The sequence below is a fragment of the Columba livia genome, chromosome 4 (assembly GCF_036013475.1).
Source record: "Columba livia isolate bColLiv1 breed racing homer chromosome 4, bColLiv1.pat.W.v2, whole genome shotgun sequence".
Lineage (NCBI taxonomy): Eukaryota > Metazoa > Chordata > Aves > Columbiformes > Columbidae > Columba > Columba livia.
The window spans coordinates 76,491,884-76,511,660 of record NC_088605.1 but is presented as its reverse complement, the minus strand read 5'-3'; the positions used below and the strand labels follow the sequence as shown (position 1 = coordinate 76,511,660).

General features: G+C 37.0%; 1 protein-coding gene across 5 annotated transcripts in view; it reads right to left on the bottom strand.

Moving 5' to 3' along the window:
• CCSER1 (coiled-coil serine rich protein 1) overlaps positions 1-19,777 on the bottom strand; it is a 424,423-nt gene that overhangs the window by 81,648 nt on the left and 322,998 nt on the right. Inside the window, exon 10 of one of the 5 annotated variants that reach the window (XM_065062410.1) lies at positions 13,078-13,123. The exons of the other annotated variants lie outside the window; for them this stretch is intronic. Within the exon in view, the coding sequence (XP_064918482.1) occupies positions 13,078-13,123 (46 nt within the window). The remainder of the gene's footprint in view (positions 1-13,077; positions 13,124-19,777) is intronic. 5 annotated transcript variants of the gene reach the window in all.

Below are 19,777 nucleotides of genomic sequence, written 5' to 3'. Positions count from 1 at the left end.
TAAATAAAAGGGTGGACAATCTAAAGCATCATTAACTTCTGTGGGCTGGTTTTGCCGCTCCATTGCTATAACATACCTCTGCATTTTAGCAGGAGGTCAAGCAGCCTAATCCAACCAAACAAATGTCCAAGTTAACGTGGTAGCGCATCCCACTGAGCTAAGTTGGTGGATAGTTTTTCCTCAAGGAGACACCTTTCTGGTGCTTCTCTGAAAGATGCCCAAAGTTTTCCATGGTGGCGGTTTCCATTTTAAACAACGCATTGATCTTCTTGTAGGTGGCTGGTTTTTTTTTTAACCAAAACTCACTGATATATACCACTGCCTCTCCTATTAAAAGCATTGCAAAATCAAACTATACAAACAAAATACCGTTTATGTATAAGGAGCTTCTTATTAGCTGCCAAATACTTGTTATAGAATCCAAATTCTATTAGCAAAACAGAGGTGCACTTCGGGAGTCAAAACCAAATGCTAACAATACTTGAGCAGTGTTTCTTTACGGTGCCTTTAATTAAGTCTTTAACTGTTATTTTTTTAAGCGTCTTTCATTGCTAGTAAAAACAGGTACGGAAACATTGAAACCTGAAATAACTGTCAGATTTTACAAGGTTTATGAAGAACAGCCTCGAAAGAATGAGTTTTAGGAATTATTGTCTTTACCTGTTTCTGCACTTCACTGGATAGGCACTCAGAAATGTAATTAATAATTTTTTCCTATCCTCAGGCCAGTTTGAAATACCAAATTGCACTGGAGAGAAGAAAGAATAAAAATGCCTCTTCCACACTTAAGGAAGCTATATGAGATATGGGTAAGGACTTTGCTGATTCCTAATGAAGAAGCCATATGTTGATAATACGTGTGGGAACTATGACCAGATCCCTTCTCCATCCTGTGGCTGCCCTACCTTGTAATGAAAAGCGAGAGGGAAAAACTAAGACCTCTGTTGAACAGATATACCTACAAAACACACTTTATTGTGTGCCTGAGATAATACAACCATATCAGACTTCTCATAACAACAGGTCATTAAATCCCTTACAGAAAGCAGCCAAGCCATGAGGAAATATGAGATATCTAGACAGAAAGCTTTCACAGTCCTGACTTGTGCACCACAATGTATTCTATCTCCACAATCCTCTTTTAAGGGTATGTGATTAAAAAGGTTATCTTTGAGGGCTTTTTTCATCCTGACAGAGAACAATGATTTATATTTCAAGTTGCAAAACTCATTACAGTAACTACTTCTATGTAATCAGATAAGTTTTATTGTAATAGATTACCATGCTTAATTAATATTTCCAATGTTTTATAAGAAATTTCTTACACCCATCATGAAAAGAATGGATTTTGTAACAGATCAAAAAACCACCATCATTGAAAACGACTGGTTTGCAAATATAATCATTACTTTATCACATTACTTTCTGCATTTACGATGAAGCTGTTACATTTTTCTGAAATGAAATCCCTATGTAAAAAGTTCCCGACTTCCACATTGTTATTATTTCTGCAAGGCTTCAGAGCACCTGCACGTCAACCGGCAGTCACAGCTGGACTCTGAGGTATTTGCTAGATTTGGTTCTTAAACTCCAACAAACGTGATTTTGTATGTGAAACTTGTGCTACTGTTTCATGGTTTAAATATTCAGTTTGAAAACATGAACTGTAAGCTGTATATTAGACAATATGCATATTCGGAATTTTATTGGAGTGCTGGTAGCATCCTTTTTTTAGTGGAACGATATTGTCAGTACAGTAAGGTTTGGTACTTCCAAGCCCATGCTCTTATTTTAAACAAATAAATGAATAAATGAATGTATTTATGAAGAATTGCTTCTATGGAAAGGATCAGGACCAAGAATCATCAAGCTATTCCCAGGGACTAAGGAATCACAGAAAAGAAATCATAGAAAATATCTCAACTACATTGCTAAGAGGAACAAAACCACTGTATTCAGAGGCGATTTTCTTTCTAGTCTTCAAAATAAAAGGTGCTTCCAGACATACTGCTCCATGTTTCATTTTGTAGAGAAATCTTTTTAATCCCTTAACACTACCATCACCCTACAGTAAATTTGTTAAAATGTAATTAATAACAGCCTTCATCCAAAAGGCTACAAAATTCTGAAATTTAGATAACACTAAATGATTGTATCTTCATAATTGTAGAAGGCTGACCTCCCACCCCTTCCTTAGTCACACACAATCCCCCGTGTGCATGAACACTGAGATCCAACCACACCATTTACTCCTTATTTCACGCTCTTGGTATTCCAAGGGCTCTTTATCATTAAGGTTTCTACTGCCATGACTTAATGCTTTAATACACAGTTGAACAAGTTGGTGAGCTGTATTATTCCTGGATGTGGGAAACAGCTCAGAGGTGACTCAGCCTCTGGTTCCCACAGCACCTTGTCCACTCCCGCCATGTGCCGACTGCTTTAGTCACCAGATGCAATCAAATTATAAGGTTATAGCCTGTCTGGGAATAACTTTCTCCTAGAATTCTAGTCTGTAAGAGAAATTTTCATAACGTGGTTAGGAAAACCACGGATTACTAGGGATGCTTCATACACACAAGCTGCACACGACGCTGCAGAACTGCATCCCACAGCACAGCAGGAGCACACAGGACACAGCTATTAATTTATCTAACTGTGCTACGGATGGACTAATTGGAATAATTCTAAGGGGTAAGGAATATGCCAAACTCTGCAGGCTTAACAACTTGCTGAAGATGCTTAATCCTTCACAGGAATTGCTCTGTGAAAGGAAAGAAGTATAAATCACATTACCACAATCAGTCTAGAATATAACATCCTTTACCAATTAAGATGCACTTTGCTGCATTCACTGTCCAAGAAATCAGAACTGGTAAAAGCTTCTACTAAATGGGAATAAAAGTATTAATATCTGTATTTAACCCCTGGCTTTACAAACTAACATTTGTTGCTGGTGAAAAATATATTAAGCTTCAAATGCCATTTATATTTTTTCCACCCTACACCATAATTTTAAAAATGCAAATTATGTAGCTTTATGTAAATAAACACGCAATTAATGTTGAGTACTTCTGGTCCTGGAAGTGCTGCCTTTACCTGCCTGGAGCACTCCTATAGTAGAACAGGTAGCATTTTTGTAAGAAACACCTAAATAAGACACAGGAATTCACTGTAATACACCCTTAGAGACTGGCACCCTGGATGCCACATATTAACTAACCCTAGCACCTATGCCAAAAGTCATTAAACAGTTATGCCCAGCAACAGAAGCTGATATGTCTTCAAAGAAACCTTTCCAGAGCCACATTTTGCATAGTTCAAGCAGTGTGCTATCCTGACTAAACGCACCATCAAAAGCATCCTCTGTGAGAGCCAACACGTATGGCAAACATCTACACCATGAGTTTTACCTGTGTGTAAAGCAATAGGTAGATAATTTGTTGATCCTTTTCCTCTGTCACTGGAGTAAATACTTCCCAGACGTTCCTCTTACCCTTTCTCTTAGGAAAACCTCATCTATATAATAAAAATACACAATTATAATGATCTCCTTCCTGCCTCCTTAGTGAATGAAGCATATGTTATTTTTTGTCTCTCTTTTCCTTAGACACTAAATACCTTATTGCACCTTTTGCTACTGACGTCTCTGCTGCCGCAGAAGCACCAGTTACCATTCCTCTGGCATAAACTGATGTGTGTCTAAATTAACTCAGAGCAGTTGGGCTTAGGCTCTTATGTTGAATTGAAATGTGCTGTGTCTGTAGAGCCTTTCACAGACTGAGAACACTGTGTTGAATACGATACTACCTATGACACGGTACCTTGATTCAAACAGGGAATAAATGCAGCTCTCCCTTTCCCTTCCAAAACTAATATTAAATAAAGGTGTAATTTTAATGCTTGTGTTGGTATTTCAAAGGGCAAGCTCCCCTGAGAGACTGCCTTTCTGCTTTTCAGCATTAAAATCAATAGTGCCAGCAATCTGTATTGCTTCCCACAGATAAAGAACACAGCAGTTTATCAACTAAGTTCACTCCAGGATCAAATGATTGGCATTGACTTCGAAGCCTTTGAGCACTTAAGTAATGCTTTCTGAATATCACCTAATGACTGTATTATATCAGAACCCAAAATCTTCTAGCATTAAAGTTCATATATCACATGTAATGACGTTCCTCAGACACTGAGGTTTTCTAAATATAAACCAGTTATTTCTTGGAAGGCAGCATTAAAAAACAATACAATACGCAGCTTCAAGCATATATATTTTTTCATATATCTAATATTCTTCTTGCATTTATAGCTCTTATGAGAAAGACTGCAAAGAAATTACTTCCTTTTAAATATCCAGATCTTCCCGGATCACCTCCTGAGAGACGCTGCCTCACTTGTGCTTCACTCCAAGGGAATACTATGAGAAGTCTGATGAGTTGTTATAATTAAATGGGATTTACAACATTGCAGATTTAGCACAGCAGAACAGCCTAGATATTTTATAGTCTGTCACAGGACTCGAACTCGTGCCTTGAGGAGTCTCTGGTTTAAGTCACAAATAAAATAAAAATAAAATAAAACCCTGAAGCAAATGAAAACCAGTAAGTGAACGTCCCAACTAATACTGTGGGAGGTCTGTTATGTTTCAATAAATGTGTATCCAGTTCCTGAGGTTTTGCAGGGAGTAGGGAATAAATAGTGCCCACCTAAAAATGAGAATACCAGTGCTTTAAAGAACCTGGAAGATGAACAGACATGGAAGTCAGGAGGTGATCCAGCACATGAGTATTTGTCCTTTTGTTCTATTTGCCTCACACTCAGACACAGCACAGTGACTTAATGTAGGAATCAATGTGTTCTGCAGTAGCTCTTCACCTGGTATAAAACCAGTACAACTAAGATAATTTCCATTCTGCAACTGTTCGAATTAACCAGACGACTTGCACTCAGGCAGGAAATAGTAAACTCTGGCCTCAATGAGACAGAATAGATCCCACACAGGAGACAACACCCATCTGGACAAGTCCAAACAGCAGTAGTTGAGCAGAAATAATTACTTGAGACAATACTGAACGGGTGACCAACAAATACTAACGCCAGCATGGATGGTCAACTGTAACAGTAACACAAGCATAACACTATTAGCTACATAAACTGCTTCAAACTATGGAGGCGGGAAGGAGGAACCAACCTCAAACCAAATCCAACTATTGGATCATTTCAAGAACCGACTTCTACTTGCGCTTTATTTTGCAGACATAGTCTGCATAGTCAGACCCTGCTCACAATCCATATCCTGATTCCCAGCCATCGAACCTATTTTGTATTCCAGTACCACAACAGAGAGAAAATATTTCATAGAATGTGTTTCTCAGTCTTTGTTACTAGACCCTGATGAGCTAACCTAGGAGCCAAGAAAAGACTGCAATCACAAGATGGCACAGCTCTAAGTTACTTTAAAATGCAATTATTAAACATACTTTGTTTAGGGATGTCAAAGTAAACACATTTTCCTCAATAACAGCTAAAAAATTGCCCTAGATAGCCATCAGTGTCCTTTCAGAAAGGCTTGGTTTTCCCATAAAGTCTAGCCAGAGAAATACGACTGAATGAACAGAAAGCAGCACCTAAACTGACATTATTTGCTGCCTCATCTTTTGATATCCAGAAAGCATCACTCAGTTTTAAATATATGTTTTGTTTAAAATTTTCCTAATTTTACTTTGCTTGGAGATACTGTATCTTTCTCAAGCATAATTAACTTAAACAGCTGAAATAGATTAGTTTAATTTCAGAATGAAGCTAAACACTACAAGGCAGTGTAATTTCATTTACTCTCGGTATTTCAAATGCAGAGTTTGGGGGAAGACAACATCTGGCATATGTTGTTATTGAGATATTACAAACAAAAGAAAGCCTGTAACTTCAAAGTTCAATTAGAAAGTCAGTATTAGAAATATCATCCCTCTTCTGAGAAAAGAACCCATTGGAACTTCAATATTAATTCTGTCAGTAGCCTCCTACATTAAAACAATTCAGTTATTTACTAGGTAATGCTCTCTAACAACAAGAAATGGGGTTCAGCATGTTTGCTTAATTGGCAATAAATGCATAGGAGTATGATTATCAAGTCTTTTTCCCACCTCATAAATATAATTGGGACAAGTCTGAAATCCATTAATGACACCAGAAAGTAAATATAGGCATTTAGAAATTAATATGTCTAAAATATCAATGGATTAGCCTATAAACCAGTCCTTGTAAAGAAATACTGGCAAATCTGTACAGACCATATGTAGACGGAACTATTATTTCCCAAACTGGCTATTTAAATTCCATAATTTTATACCTTTTCTTAGCAAGTGTACACTCAAACGACTGATTATCTACTGTCCACAACTGAGGCTGAGCTACTGCCCAAAATCTGAGCTAACAACTTCACACTGATGGTGTAGATCCAGTCCTGGACTCTCTTCTTTCGAGAAAACAGTTCTGTACCTTAGCACCAGTTAGTCCACAGCTCATCTCTCATAGGAGACGTCTGTGAAGAAGCAATGCAAGACCATGTTGTTTGATAAGGTGTTATAAAATATATACACATAAAATATGACTATATGTCTGCAGGATCCCATGGAAGAACAAACCAAACCAAACCACAAACCTGCCTTTTGCATTACTGGACATTTTGATCCAGATTCCGGGGGAGCCAAATGGCAATTTCACACCACACACTTGGCAATATCTGCTACATCATCAGCAATCAGAAGGATTCATATAAATCATGTAATATTTTTGTTCATGGTATTTAGGTTCGGGATAGACTTGACATAGGTCACTGGGTGACAGTTCCCAAAGGGCAGCTTGCAGTCCTCCTCTGTAGCGAAAGAACATTTGGCCACCAAAATCTGGATGTGCGACAAACAGTTTTGTACAATCTCTTGGTATTTGATATCAAACCAGCACAGGCAAGTGTAACATTTTTCCTCTGCAGCTGAAACTAGAACTAGACCTCATACCTGCTGCAAGCCACATTAGGATGGTGAGGGTCAACATATGCAAATCCCTTACTGGGATCAGAATGTTAATTGCTACATGCTCAAATTATTTGCTTTCAGCTGCTTTAAGTACATCACCCAAAGATAAATTACAGTATTTAAATTGCCTTCTGCCTGTTGTTTTTCAAAGGAAAAAGAACAGCCTTCAAACAGTTAGTTACAAAATAAGCAATAGAAATAATTACTCCATATTTGCCTTTCTTGATTTTCCACCTAATTCAGAAAGAGGGCAACTGCTTAAACTTGACAAACTACAACAATATAGCACCTCATCCTGCAGTTATTTAGTTAAGTATTTTTAGGAAATCTTTGTTGCATGACATTATAAGTCCATTAGGAAATAACATCATTAGGCTGCTTCCTGCAGTGTTTCCTTTTGTAATTTATAGCTCAATGCAAACGCAATGCAGAAGCTGTAGTGAGGCATCCCATGCTTAGGGCAATGAAACAGAAGTCTGGCACACAGAAGTACTCAGACTCAGTAGTTTCCCTTCTCAGATGAATTAATACTGCAGGGTATTCTTCACGCTACTGTTTTATTCCATATGACTTACCGCACAAATTGCATTTAAATTTATTTTGGCACTGAAGTCAAAAAGAACTGTAAAGTATCCAGATGTGATTCTCACTTTAGTCTGCGGCTGTGTCTGACAGTTCATTTAAAAATATTTGAGCCTCTTATACACTTTCATAACGTATTATTTAGTATCATACCCAATAAATAATACAAGAGATCATGTTTGCATCCAAAGACAGATTACAGACTTCGCAAAGATGAGTAGAGAAATAATTTTTTAAATCTTGAGACTTGTGCTCATATTCACCCTGGATGTGTAACTGAGATGAAGCTTTCAGCAGCAGAGCAGCTCCGTTGCTCCTAACAGATCATCTGCATGTGCAGCTTGCTGCTAAGTTCGACAGTTGGAAGTGAGATCTTTCACATCTTTAGAAACATTTTATTTATAAATAAAAATTCACATCACAAGAGGAGGTTGACCATTTAAAATGAAAATCTGCAACGCTTTCCTACGGTCTCACTGTGGGTAATTTATTAGGCAAAAAGAAGAAAGGATGTATTGCTGGTTTTTCTATACACCGTCCTTCACATTACACTAAACTATAGCCACATTGTTTCCAGCCTGGAGTAGCAGTTCCCTTTATTTTGTTTTAATTAATCAGAAAATATTGGAATGCAATGCACATTGTAATCCAAAGAATAAATGACCAAAGACTTTTTTTAGCCACCTATTAAGATAAAACATTTTAAATATAATTTCCAACTTATGAACAGCCAGTGCTGCTGAAAGACAAACTACAGGTGCTTACAGTTAGGTGCCCAGCTTTACTGGGGCTTTTTTGTATAGGATAATTGAATTTCATTCACTGAAATTCTTTGATAATTGAATTCTGTTCTTTGAAATTTCCCAGCCAAGGAATGTGAACAGGACAACAGAAATCTACAGCTGAACCCAGCGTATGCTCACACGTCATTACCCAAGAAGGATTTGACATAGTCAATGAAGCTAAAGTAACTACTAGACGGTAATTTTACTTCCAGACCTACACTGGTAAGCAAGAATATTATCCACTATACAGGCACCACCATACAAGCAAAACAAAACTCTGTTTGGCCTCTCCTTAAGAAGAATTCTCCTTCACTTTTCCCGGTGAAGGCTCAGTATTTATTATGTTCTTGTTAGAGAAGGAGAGGGAGACTCAATTACTGGTATAATACAACTCGTAGAGCTTTTCTACTTTCCGTTAGAGTTTACTTTTACTACGTTAATTTTTAAGTCTGTTTTCTTTCGGATTATAGTCTCTAAACCTCCAAAGTTCAGATATGCAGACAAACGTCAACAAATGTCAGTTATTCTTTAAATAAAATTCTGGAAGCAGCGAATTTTATATGATATGTTATTTTAACAACAAAACTAAGGCAATTATTAGCCTGCAGAAAAGGGATGTAAAAATTATTGTTGCTTTATAGAAAAGCTTAATCAGGTTTTGTAGCAAGTACTGCTTTTATTTTATTTGCTTATAACAAAAGCTTGAAATAGCTTCCAGAAAACATTCAGCACATGTTTATTTCCCAACAATAGATGATTCTAACAAAGCACATAAAACCCTCTCATTCTCTTCTTGTGTGTTTGAGCTTCAGAAATATGACCGAATGACAACAGACTAATTTCAATGCATTCCCTTAGTTTTCATCTTTTAATTTTCAAAAGAAGTGTAAAAGGATGCATCTCATTTTTACACACTATAATGGCAGTGAAAGCAGGAACAGCAGAACAAGCAAACCCTCAGTGCATCACTTCTGTATTCTACTTCACATATATATATTTTATTTTCCCTCGATCAAGGTGTAATCAAGGCTGCGAGCGCAAAGCAGGACAGGAAAACCTGATTATGTTGTAATTGGGTGAATCTCACTCTGATAGACCATTTATTTCAGTGATGAAACACTAAGCTTTTTTAAGGGCTATTTTATTTAAACAGGAAATAATTTTTTACTAAAATTATGACCACAGTATTTTTTTTACAAGCTTAAGAATAAGATAACCAAGAGAGGAACAACAGATCTGTTTCAGTTCTTGTTCCGTGTTCCAGTGTAGTATGCAAACCAAACGTGGAGATTTTGAATGTACCGCTGTACACACCAGCCTAATACATTTTATTCTGCCTCATCAAACACAAACTGAAAACTAAAATTCATTTTTCTGAATTCCTTAGTGCTCCCAGGTCTAGAAACACATCTCCCTGTGTTATACCCCTCTTGGGGAGCTCTGCACCAGCACAACCTAAATGCAATAAACACATTTTTTAAAGAATAAAGCGCCTTCTTGTCAATCATGGAATTAAGAAACAAATAAAGCCCCCATGCTAAGCTATATTATGTTTGTTTTTTAATTTCTGCTCTATATCTAAACTTCGTGTTTTTTGGAGTGGGTTCCAAATTTGCTCCAATGAATTCTCCTGTCCCCAATGTTTTCAAATAGTCACTTTTGAAAAACTTTCACTATACTGATGTTTGTTTCCATAGAAACGGGACTGAAAGCCAGAGCCGCTCTTGAAAGAATTACAATTGTCTCCCACAAATGAAGAACTTAAAAATAATATTAATAAAACTATTTCAGAATATATATTTCCTAATTTTGCAAAAACAGAGCATGATCTTCCATCCAGCGCAGTTAATAGGACTATAACTTGTGATTACAATAGAATAAGCCTAAATCGCTAAGAATGTATTACTGAGTAAAAAAACCTGATCAAAAGCCTATTCGGTTAACTGGATAATTTTCTAATGAATTTTTAATTGAAAGTGAATTAAATTTAGCAGGTGACTGTCAGATGAAGCCATTTTTAGAAATACTACAATGAAGAATTATGAGTCAAAAATGTAAAGCAATATCTATTAAGGTTTATTACTATTTACATAATTTATTTCTATTATTATTGGTTAATTTTTTGAGAGCAAATTGCTTCATTAAAACATGGTTGAAAGTCTTTTACAGTTAGTCAGATATGTTCCTAAACTCCAGCCAGACAGTAACTGAATCTATGGATGTCACTCTGGCATAAACCTCATCTTCTATAGGATTAAGAACCTATTTATTTCATAGTAATTAAGAGTTTTGCATTTTTCCTCCCAAAAGCGGTTCTAAGTGCACATCTCTGCACACCTTGGAAACATTTAAACACTCCCTCTGTGAGATGAAGATCTTTAACATTTCCTTCAGGCTGCACAACTCATTGTATCTGACCTATGGTTGGGGGACGAGTTTTGAACCTTCTCCGAGGGTAAAACTTCCTTACAAAGCTCATATACAAAACATACCAACTTATTTTTCTACGCTCACAATTACATCACACATAAAAGAGAATCGTGATAGGTAAACCTTTGCAGAAAATATCACGGTTGGACTTCACAAACAGGAAGGTATTTTTATTAAGCTTTTTTTAGGCATTATATTAACCATACTACTACTTGCATCTCTTGACTCTGTTGATTTTGATAACTCCACAAGAAAATGACTGCCAGTACTTTTTCTAAGAGAAACTATTTTTACTAGTAGGTTAGCCTGCTCATTTCTAAATTCCTTCAAAATTCTGAAAGAAGACATTTTAAATCTTTTCATTTGTAACTGACACATTTCCCATTACCACCTTAGGCCTTTTTCTACATTAGAAAACCACTCCCATGAGGTTTCTTCCTCCACAATGCGCCATTTCTCCCATCTCCCCTCTTCAGTGATGATAGTTTTACCATTATTTCATCAGCTAATCATTGAGATTCTGACCACTTCATCCACACATTTCACCCAAGAATTTTCCATTCCCCTGTTCACTTCACAGCTCTGCATCTTCATTTAGATACACAAACTTCATTCTGCCCAAACTCTTCATCAGGTGACACTTGAACATTCATTTCAACTGGGGGCTCCATACAAGGAAGAAAACTATCAACAGTGGTACCATGCACACTTCTGATTATTTATAACTAAGCATGCTAAAGCATGTTATCATGTTGGTGTCCTTCCAAAGTCTTCATTGATTTTATTAATCATGTAGACCAGTGGCAGAATTTGCTTAAATGGAAAGTAAGTCAAGCAGCAATTTAAATTTTCATTTTGGAAGACTGCTAATATACATATTGGCTAAAAATGATAACTTGAGTATTATTTTTCTGAAGGATTCGATATTAATTGGTTATACTGTCCCTTAAATAATGATAATAGGTGAACAACTGTATTTCATGAACAGTGTTTCATCTCGATGTTTTTCTCCTCTTATATACAGCCAGTTGAAAAGGAACATCTTCGATAATTGCACAAAAGAAAGGACAGCCATAGACAGATCATATTTTTTGTTACTTTTGCAAGACCCACACTCACAGACAAATGCTGTATGTTTTCCTATGAATACACAAGAGCAGCATTGGTGAATTTATGCAAGCAACACGTTTCGAGACTGCCAACAATGAAGCATTGTTCAAACTACACTGTATTTTATGAATAAGCCTGTAATGTTATATTATGATGAATCTACTTGACATTCAGCGGTGTGATGCAGTGCATAATAATTATAATAATGCAGTGCATGGCTGTAGCTTATTATGTGCATATGGAAGACACCAGCGTCTTAAGGATGGACATTTAACTCAAGGTAGAAGGAGAGAAATAGACTCAAGAAACGTACTAAGGTCCTAATCGCAAAGTCTGATGGTATTCTGAGATTCTATGTATCCGATACACACTCACACGCACACACTGTTAAAGCAGCAGAGACCATCTTGAAATGGAATGTGAGCCTTTCTCTTTTTTTTTTTTTTTTTTTTTTATATATAACACATGACATTTGTGATTTTTCAGTTTTTGGGTGGACAATGGGGGAATTTTTGTTTCTTATTCATAAGCCATATTATCTTATCAATATTTCCAATGGATTTATGGAAAAAAAAAAGAGATTCCTCTATAAAAGTTCCCTTTCCTCCTCAACTCAGGGGACGAACTTGTTCTTCAAACTAGTTAGAAGGAAAGTCTTATAAGAAATACAGCTGGTCTCAGTAACATCTGCCTTAGACCATATTGTTTGATAGTTCATTCCGTAATTTTTTGAGATCCAAATTCTTTTTCATTTGTTTGCACAACGGAGACATTAATTTGAAGAATAGGAAAGACAGATCCTTTAGTTTTAACAATACCACTAATTACTATGGTGAACATATGATCTGAGGACACTGTTCTTATTCCTCTCCAGACTTTGAGTCATTATGGTATTTTCTTCCCTTCTTGCAACTCTACAGTGCACAACGCAGCCTCAACTTATGACGTGTTGAACAAAACACAACAAAGAAGTAAAGAAGGGCTCAATAGAAGCTGTTGGCTACAAACACATTACAGGCAATATACAACACCAGTGGTTGAATATTGACCTCAGGGCATTAACTCTAGATTGGCATGCCATGCTACAGCACATGAACACAGTCATCTTTACAACACAGAGCGGAATTTAAGAGACTCACATAATTGCCTGCGAGAGGGTACAGGAGCACTTCCAAATGCTGTGCCCTGTAAATAAAACACATTTTTTTTGGAGCAAAGGATGTCAGATTAACAGCGGTAGCAAATGAAAAAATGACAAGACACGAAGAAAATGAAGGCAGTGAAACGTAATAGAGACTGTTTAGATAGAGGAGCTTGTTATTATGGAAGAATTGCAGTTCCTGTTTTCAGATAAACATAAATTATAGTGGAGAACATTCTCTGAGTAATCCACCCATCGGCGGACACAACGAACCAAAGAGAGAGAAAAAGGAGAGCAAGAAAGAAAGCAAACAGAAAAGAAGTGTCAGCGTAAGACAAGCATGCTCACACTTGTCAGAAATTAAATTTGATGGGAAGGACAGCATACAGAGTATATATTAAAATGAATTGTTACAAAAATAAGAAGGCTCAATTACAGCAACATCTTAACTGATACTGTCACTGTTTGAAGGCAAAGTGGATTTCAAACAGGTAGGAAGGAGAGCGAGTGCGGTACAGTTTGGTTCCTGCCACCTCCTCCGCATCTTGTCTACACAATTCTTTAATGAGTCCTCACTGGGTCAGTTTGATGACAGCTGACAAGAAGCAGCTTTATTAAACCCCGATTAATATATGCAGTACGCTCTTCCAGTGGATGGAGTGCTTCATCTTTTGTGTATGATGCCAGCAATTATTACACATCTCTGAAATACCAACCGTGCATGTAGAGGCAATATGAATCAAATGCCAAGCAAGTACGACACTGGTTGGGATCTGCAGACGAGCCTCTTCCTGATGCAATACCACATCTAGCCCCAATCTCCCCTCACTCCACCCCCCAAAAAACCCCAAATCCAGAAAAACAGGGATTAAGAGGATGACCAGGTTACTCTAGTGTACAGAATTTGAAGAGGAGTGTTAAACTATGTTCCCTCACTGGGCATCTAGATCATGAATCACAGTTTTACTTCAAGTTTGTGTCCAAAACTGCTTCCTCTTTCCCAGAATTAAAAGGCACACTGATCAATGCCACTGGGTAGACAAGGATGACTAATAACAGCAATATTTAGACTGCACTTATTGCCTAGAGGGAAAACCAAACCATTTCAAACCCACACAAAGCAAAGCAAACAAACAAAACCCACAACAACCCACCCCAAACAAAATAAAACCACAACAAACAAACAAAAATAATCAAACATCTGAAACTTATGAGATTTGACTGGAGCTGAGCTTCTGTTGAAGTGCTTTTCACTTCCACCAGCTTTTTGAATGTAAGGCTGGAAAGTGATTTACCAGGCATTTAGATAGTGCGAGACATTTGGGGTTTGAGGTCATTTTCTCTTTCAGGTCTTGCAAAAACTTGTTTATTTAAAGAAGAAATCCTTCTTGTCAATCCTAAAAGTAAGTTTTCAGTTCACCATTTAAAGACATTGAAATTATCTCTGAAACCGTATAGAAAAACAAAAAGCACAACGTAAATTGGCCTGACAACAGTTAGTTGACTGCTTTCTTATTTAGCCAAATGTATGTTTTCTATGCTTTGAATGTGTAGCGTCTTCATGTTCGCCCCCCATGCATCAAAAAGAAAACATTTAAACAGCCTCAACTTACACAAATTCTACAACAAAAGAATTGGGAATTTAATTATTCATTGTTAATTACTATTATTAACTACTGACACCCATTAAGTAATATATTTCTAATGACATAATGAACCTTTGAAAAGCAAGATACCAATGAAATTGTCTGCGTTGTTTATTCATGTTCCTGATTTTCAGAGTAAATGGCTTTTTGGGGAGAAAAATGATATATGCCTTTCAGCAGGCCTTCCTTTCCCTTTTTTCACCTCATACTCCAGAAATAAATGTTATTCTTCAGTACACAACGATAAGGAGCATTTCTCAAAACTAAGCCAAGTTTCAGACATTTTCCATGGACAATCCAGGCTCTGCTGGAACTCTTAGTAGTTCCACAGCAAGGGAATCTGGCATTTATTTCCCACAGTTACTTCATTTCTCACATCCTCACATTGAACAAAATCAGGAACTGTCATTTTTTTTAAGTAACGACCACAAACGCCAGACAGCCTAAACATTTGTGACTGCAGCTATTTTGGGACAACAGTAGTAAGGAAGGCTGAATGAAGAGGTTCATAACGCCACCTATTCAATGAAGCAAAGCATCCAAGTACGTATTAGTTTGCCGTTCAAATGAAGCCTTTCGGTCAAAATACTTTAGCAAACTCCATCTCTCTGAACTCTGAAGTTAGGAGTTCAGCTGTTATTAACTGTGAATAGCGACTGAAGTCCTTTGGGTTCACCTTGAAAGTCTGAGTACTGCGATATATGAAATGATCAAATCAGTTCAGCCGACGTGAACAGCCCCCCTGCAGCACAGCTGCACAGACATCGCTCTTCTTTCTGGGTCACTTTCTAGGAGGAACCTGCACAAATATGTGGATTGACAACAGACAGGTCAATGCCAGAAGAAAATAAGAGAGCTCACTGCTCATCAAATGCATGTTTTTTTCAATAAATGCCTTCTTTTCTATTACAGCACAAACCCCAACTATTATACGGTTATAAAGGCACTAATCAAACACCAAACTAAAAACCAAAACCCAGCTTCCTCCCCTTTCAGTGCCAGATTATTATTTCTATAGAGACTGCTCATGATAGGCAACATTTCCCTAGACAAAGTGCATATGTTGACACGAATTTTGAAAATGAACATATTCCTTTTTCTCATAGAAATGAGACTGATACCTCAAAACATTTCAGAGCGCTACTACGAATAAAAAGTACAGCGTTAAATTAAAGGTTATACTGACGTATTAGTTATTACCACTGATCTCACAAGATTTGTGCAAGATAATTCCTTGTCGAAACACGACAGCGTAATACCACTGATACAGAGACAGCAAAACTTGCTGGATCACTAACACGTTCTGCTGTAAGTGCCGAAACCATTTCTTCCTCTGTAGACCTCATCCATCCTTCAGGCTCATTTTGACAAGTTGAAGAAATCATCATTTGAATACAAAGAGGTGGAGAGTTGGATACGTGGGGAGAATAATCATCTGCTTAAATATAAATGAAAAACGGTAGGCAACGTAGTAGTATTAAGAGGAAGACCAAGGCTTTAAAGCAAAACTCAAGCAGAACAGGAGTTCTTATTCTTTTTTGAAAGGCAGGATTAGAAAATGCTAAAAAAGCCAAGAAAACAACAAAAAAACCCCACTACTTTCCACAAGCAATTGTTTACAACTTAATCTCTTTTACAGCATTATCCAACTTTAATAACAGCCAACACTCAGTTTTTACAACTTCTCTGATGAAAAACTGCTTATCATTTGTGTCTTTTTCCTTTCTCAGATTTCAGATTGCAATCTCTTTTACCTTAAACAACGAAACAACAAGAAATATTTTGTTCCTATGGCGGCCTGAAATACCACAATGCCTTCATACAACTCCAAAATATTTAAAGCTATCTACAATTGAAGATGATAGTACGGCAATCAGATTGATTTCCAATTTTTTTGAAAGCTATGCCAGGCATGAGCAAAATTACTGAAAGAAAATCGACTCAAGAGCAAACGCAGCTCTGTAGTCTATAGATATATAAAAATAAAGATGTTCCTCCTCCAAATATCTTCCAAACTGAAGTTATAGCTCTATAAGGAAGACATATTTCCATCTTTAAGTTATCAGTAAATATTTTACTAGCAGCCTCTTGGCACATTTTCAACTCTGAATCAACATTTACATGCACTTCTCAGCAATCTGCTTCCACATGTAAGTGAAAGATCCTAAAATACACTTTCGCACAGCAGTTTGGATTGAAATGTCGTAAGGCCAAACCATAAACACTATGTTAGATCTAGATACAATCATATAAGGCAGTAAGAGTGTTTCTGGTTACCTACAGTCCCTTACGTGATAGCAATAAGATAATCAGTTCAAATGGATAATTCCAACTAATGTTTCCGTATAGCTTGCTTGTATTTTATAACTGTATGCTTCCTTCCAGCCATCTTACCAGCAACAACAATCTGCTTGAATTGCTTAGGCAGAAATTTCTTACAAAATTGTGAATTCCTGAATGCCTCAACATCTGCTGAAATACTGTTACACCATTAAAAAAATAAATTAAACATAATCAAAAAACCACACATGAAATAGGAAAATATTTGCAAAATTCTCATTGACACTAGAGATGTTAAGTTACATGAATTTCTTTTCACTTGATGACCTGTGTGATTCTTTATCCTCTCAGGGGACTTAACTTGAATTAGGTACCCCTGCCTTTGAGGTGTACAATTTGTTTTAAAGCCACCCTGCTTTGCTCATTTAAATCTTTCATTAACTTGGTCTTACAGGCCTCTGAGGTGCCTGGGACATCTTTCATTTAGAGCATATTAACTGAGCAGTACAAGTGTTTCTATCTTAGGGCTGTGTGTTGGAAATTCAGAGGGAAACTGCTGGGCAGCCTCAGCACTCAGTCAACTTCTATTACTTCCTCTTACTTGCACTAATTTTTCTACAAATGGCTGCTTTTTGTCTGCTTGTAACTGGTTCATAACTGTGAGACCCACTTCTGCAAAGTGATGCCCACACTAAAGGTCCTATTAAAAACAACAACAAAATAATAATTGATTGCATTATACGGTAAGTCAAAGAAACACATCGCCTGCCCAAATAAAAGCAACAACGTCCTTGCAATTGTCGTCTGAAACAGAAAAGCATGAGTTTGCTGACTCTGCAGCAACCGATACAGTCAAAACAGAATTTAAGAATGAGAATTGAATGACTATAGCTCAGAATTTCACCAATTTCTTGTTTTCTTGTGCTTCGCTAACACGGATGAGGCCACCAAGGTCTTGGTTGTGCTCTGAGAACCTGGTTTGTGCCCAGGTTAATGTACTGATGGCATGGACTCGCCATTTCCACACCAACCTTCGCCTGTCTCATCTGAATAGCTTTGTGTCTAGCTGAGCTAGTGCTAGTTAGAATGTGCCAAAACTAATTAGTGAATAAAGATGCTGCTATAGCAACAGCATCTAATTTTCTAATCAGTGATAATTGCCGAAACACCTGCCATAAAACATAAATACATTTGGACCGGGGAGGTCTCTGAAACAAACTTTGCTTTTTTTTTAACTGACCTTTATCATGATAACAGAAGAGAATAAAGTACCAGTTCTCTTTTTCAACCTATCAACTGCAATATAAATAGACATAGTATTCTTTATTTTTAAGGAAGCCCAAAGAATGTGTCCTAAAGTCTCAAACTAATTAACTACACTGTGCTTAGAGATTCCCAGGCAAGAAGAATTCCAGATGGCAGCCGGTTACAATAAGGAGCAGTGCAATGAATACAATATTGAACTACCACCTGTAAGATGCAAATGCTTGTGATTCACAGAGGGAAAGACAAAGCACATAGCAGCGCTACGGGAAACAACTGGAAGATCGGGCAAGATATAAATTACCGTGTTTATTCTCTATGTGCTCTGAACTCTGAAAAGGTATTTTTTACACATTATTTTGAGTATATCTGAGGTCATAAATGGGACGCACATTTGCTCTGTGTTCCATCTATGATGTTTTTAGCACCCTTTGGCAGCAGCCACTACCTATCCACGTGTTGGAAATACCTGACATCAGGAATCTGATGTTTATTTCCACTCTTAGCAGCAGTGGATGAGAGTGTAAATTCCAATAGACTTCATGTACTCACATCTTCTGTATTTCAAACATTTACACTTGCTTCTCACCATGTAGCAGGGATTACGTAGTTTACCAGCACTTCTCAAAGATTAATTTTAAAATAATACCTCGTTTTCCCCACTTTTTGATAGGATCCTTCTAATCACGTAGACTTATCTGTGATTGCACCCTAAACACATTCTCATACACACTGAATTTAGAACAACGTGAGCAATGTGATGGAAACACAAGGTCATAACGCAGTGATTTGGTAAATAACTTTTAAAACGCACATTAAGTATGGGCAACATGCTGCCCTGGAGGAAAGAAGAGGAAACAGCAGAGCATTTCATACCGGTCAGCAACTCATTGTAAAAGATCAGCCACACATTAGTTCCCTGCTCATAAGAGCCTCCAACCACACATAAAGATTCCTATGTAAGCCTTTTCAGAGATCCTAATGAGAGTGAACACAAGCAGTTAATCAGACCGGCAGGTTCCACTACAAATACAATAAATTCCCAAATGCTCAAGCCCAGAAGTGCTTCTTGAAAAAGCAGCAACAACTGCAGCAAACAGATGTTGTTGTTGCAGAAAGTTCTAAGAAACACTTTAAGACACGGCTCAAAAACAACGTTTCTATATCACAACAGAGTTTTGACTATTTTTTTAAAAAATTAATTATTATTTGGACAGAAAAGGAGTAGAAAAGTGGTAAAGACAAATTTATATAGTTAGTGATGTACACTGACCACTGCATTCACATGTGTAAAGTGGTTATGCCATCTGTTGGGAACAACAGAAATGATTTGTAGATACTTCTTTTTCCTGGGTGTTTTTATCTTCTAAAAAATAAGTTGCTTTTGGTTGCTTTAAAAGAAAAGAAAATAGGAAAGAATAATTTAGAACTTAAGACTCAAATATTTGACATGGAAAAAACAGTTGTTACTGCAGCAGATAGTGAAGTGAGGGGAAAGCTAATGGTGTT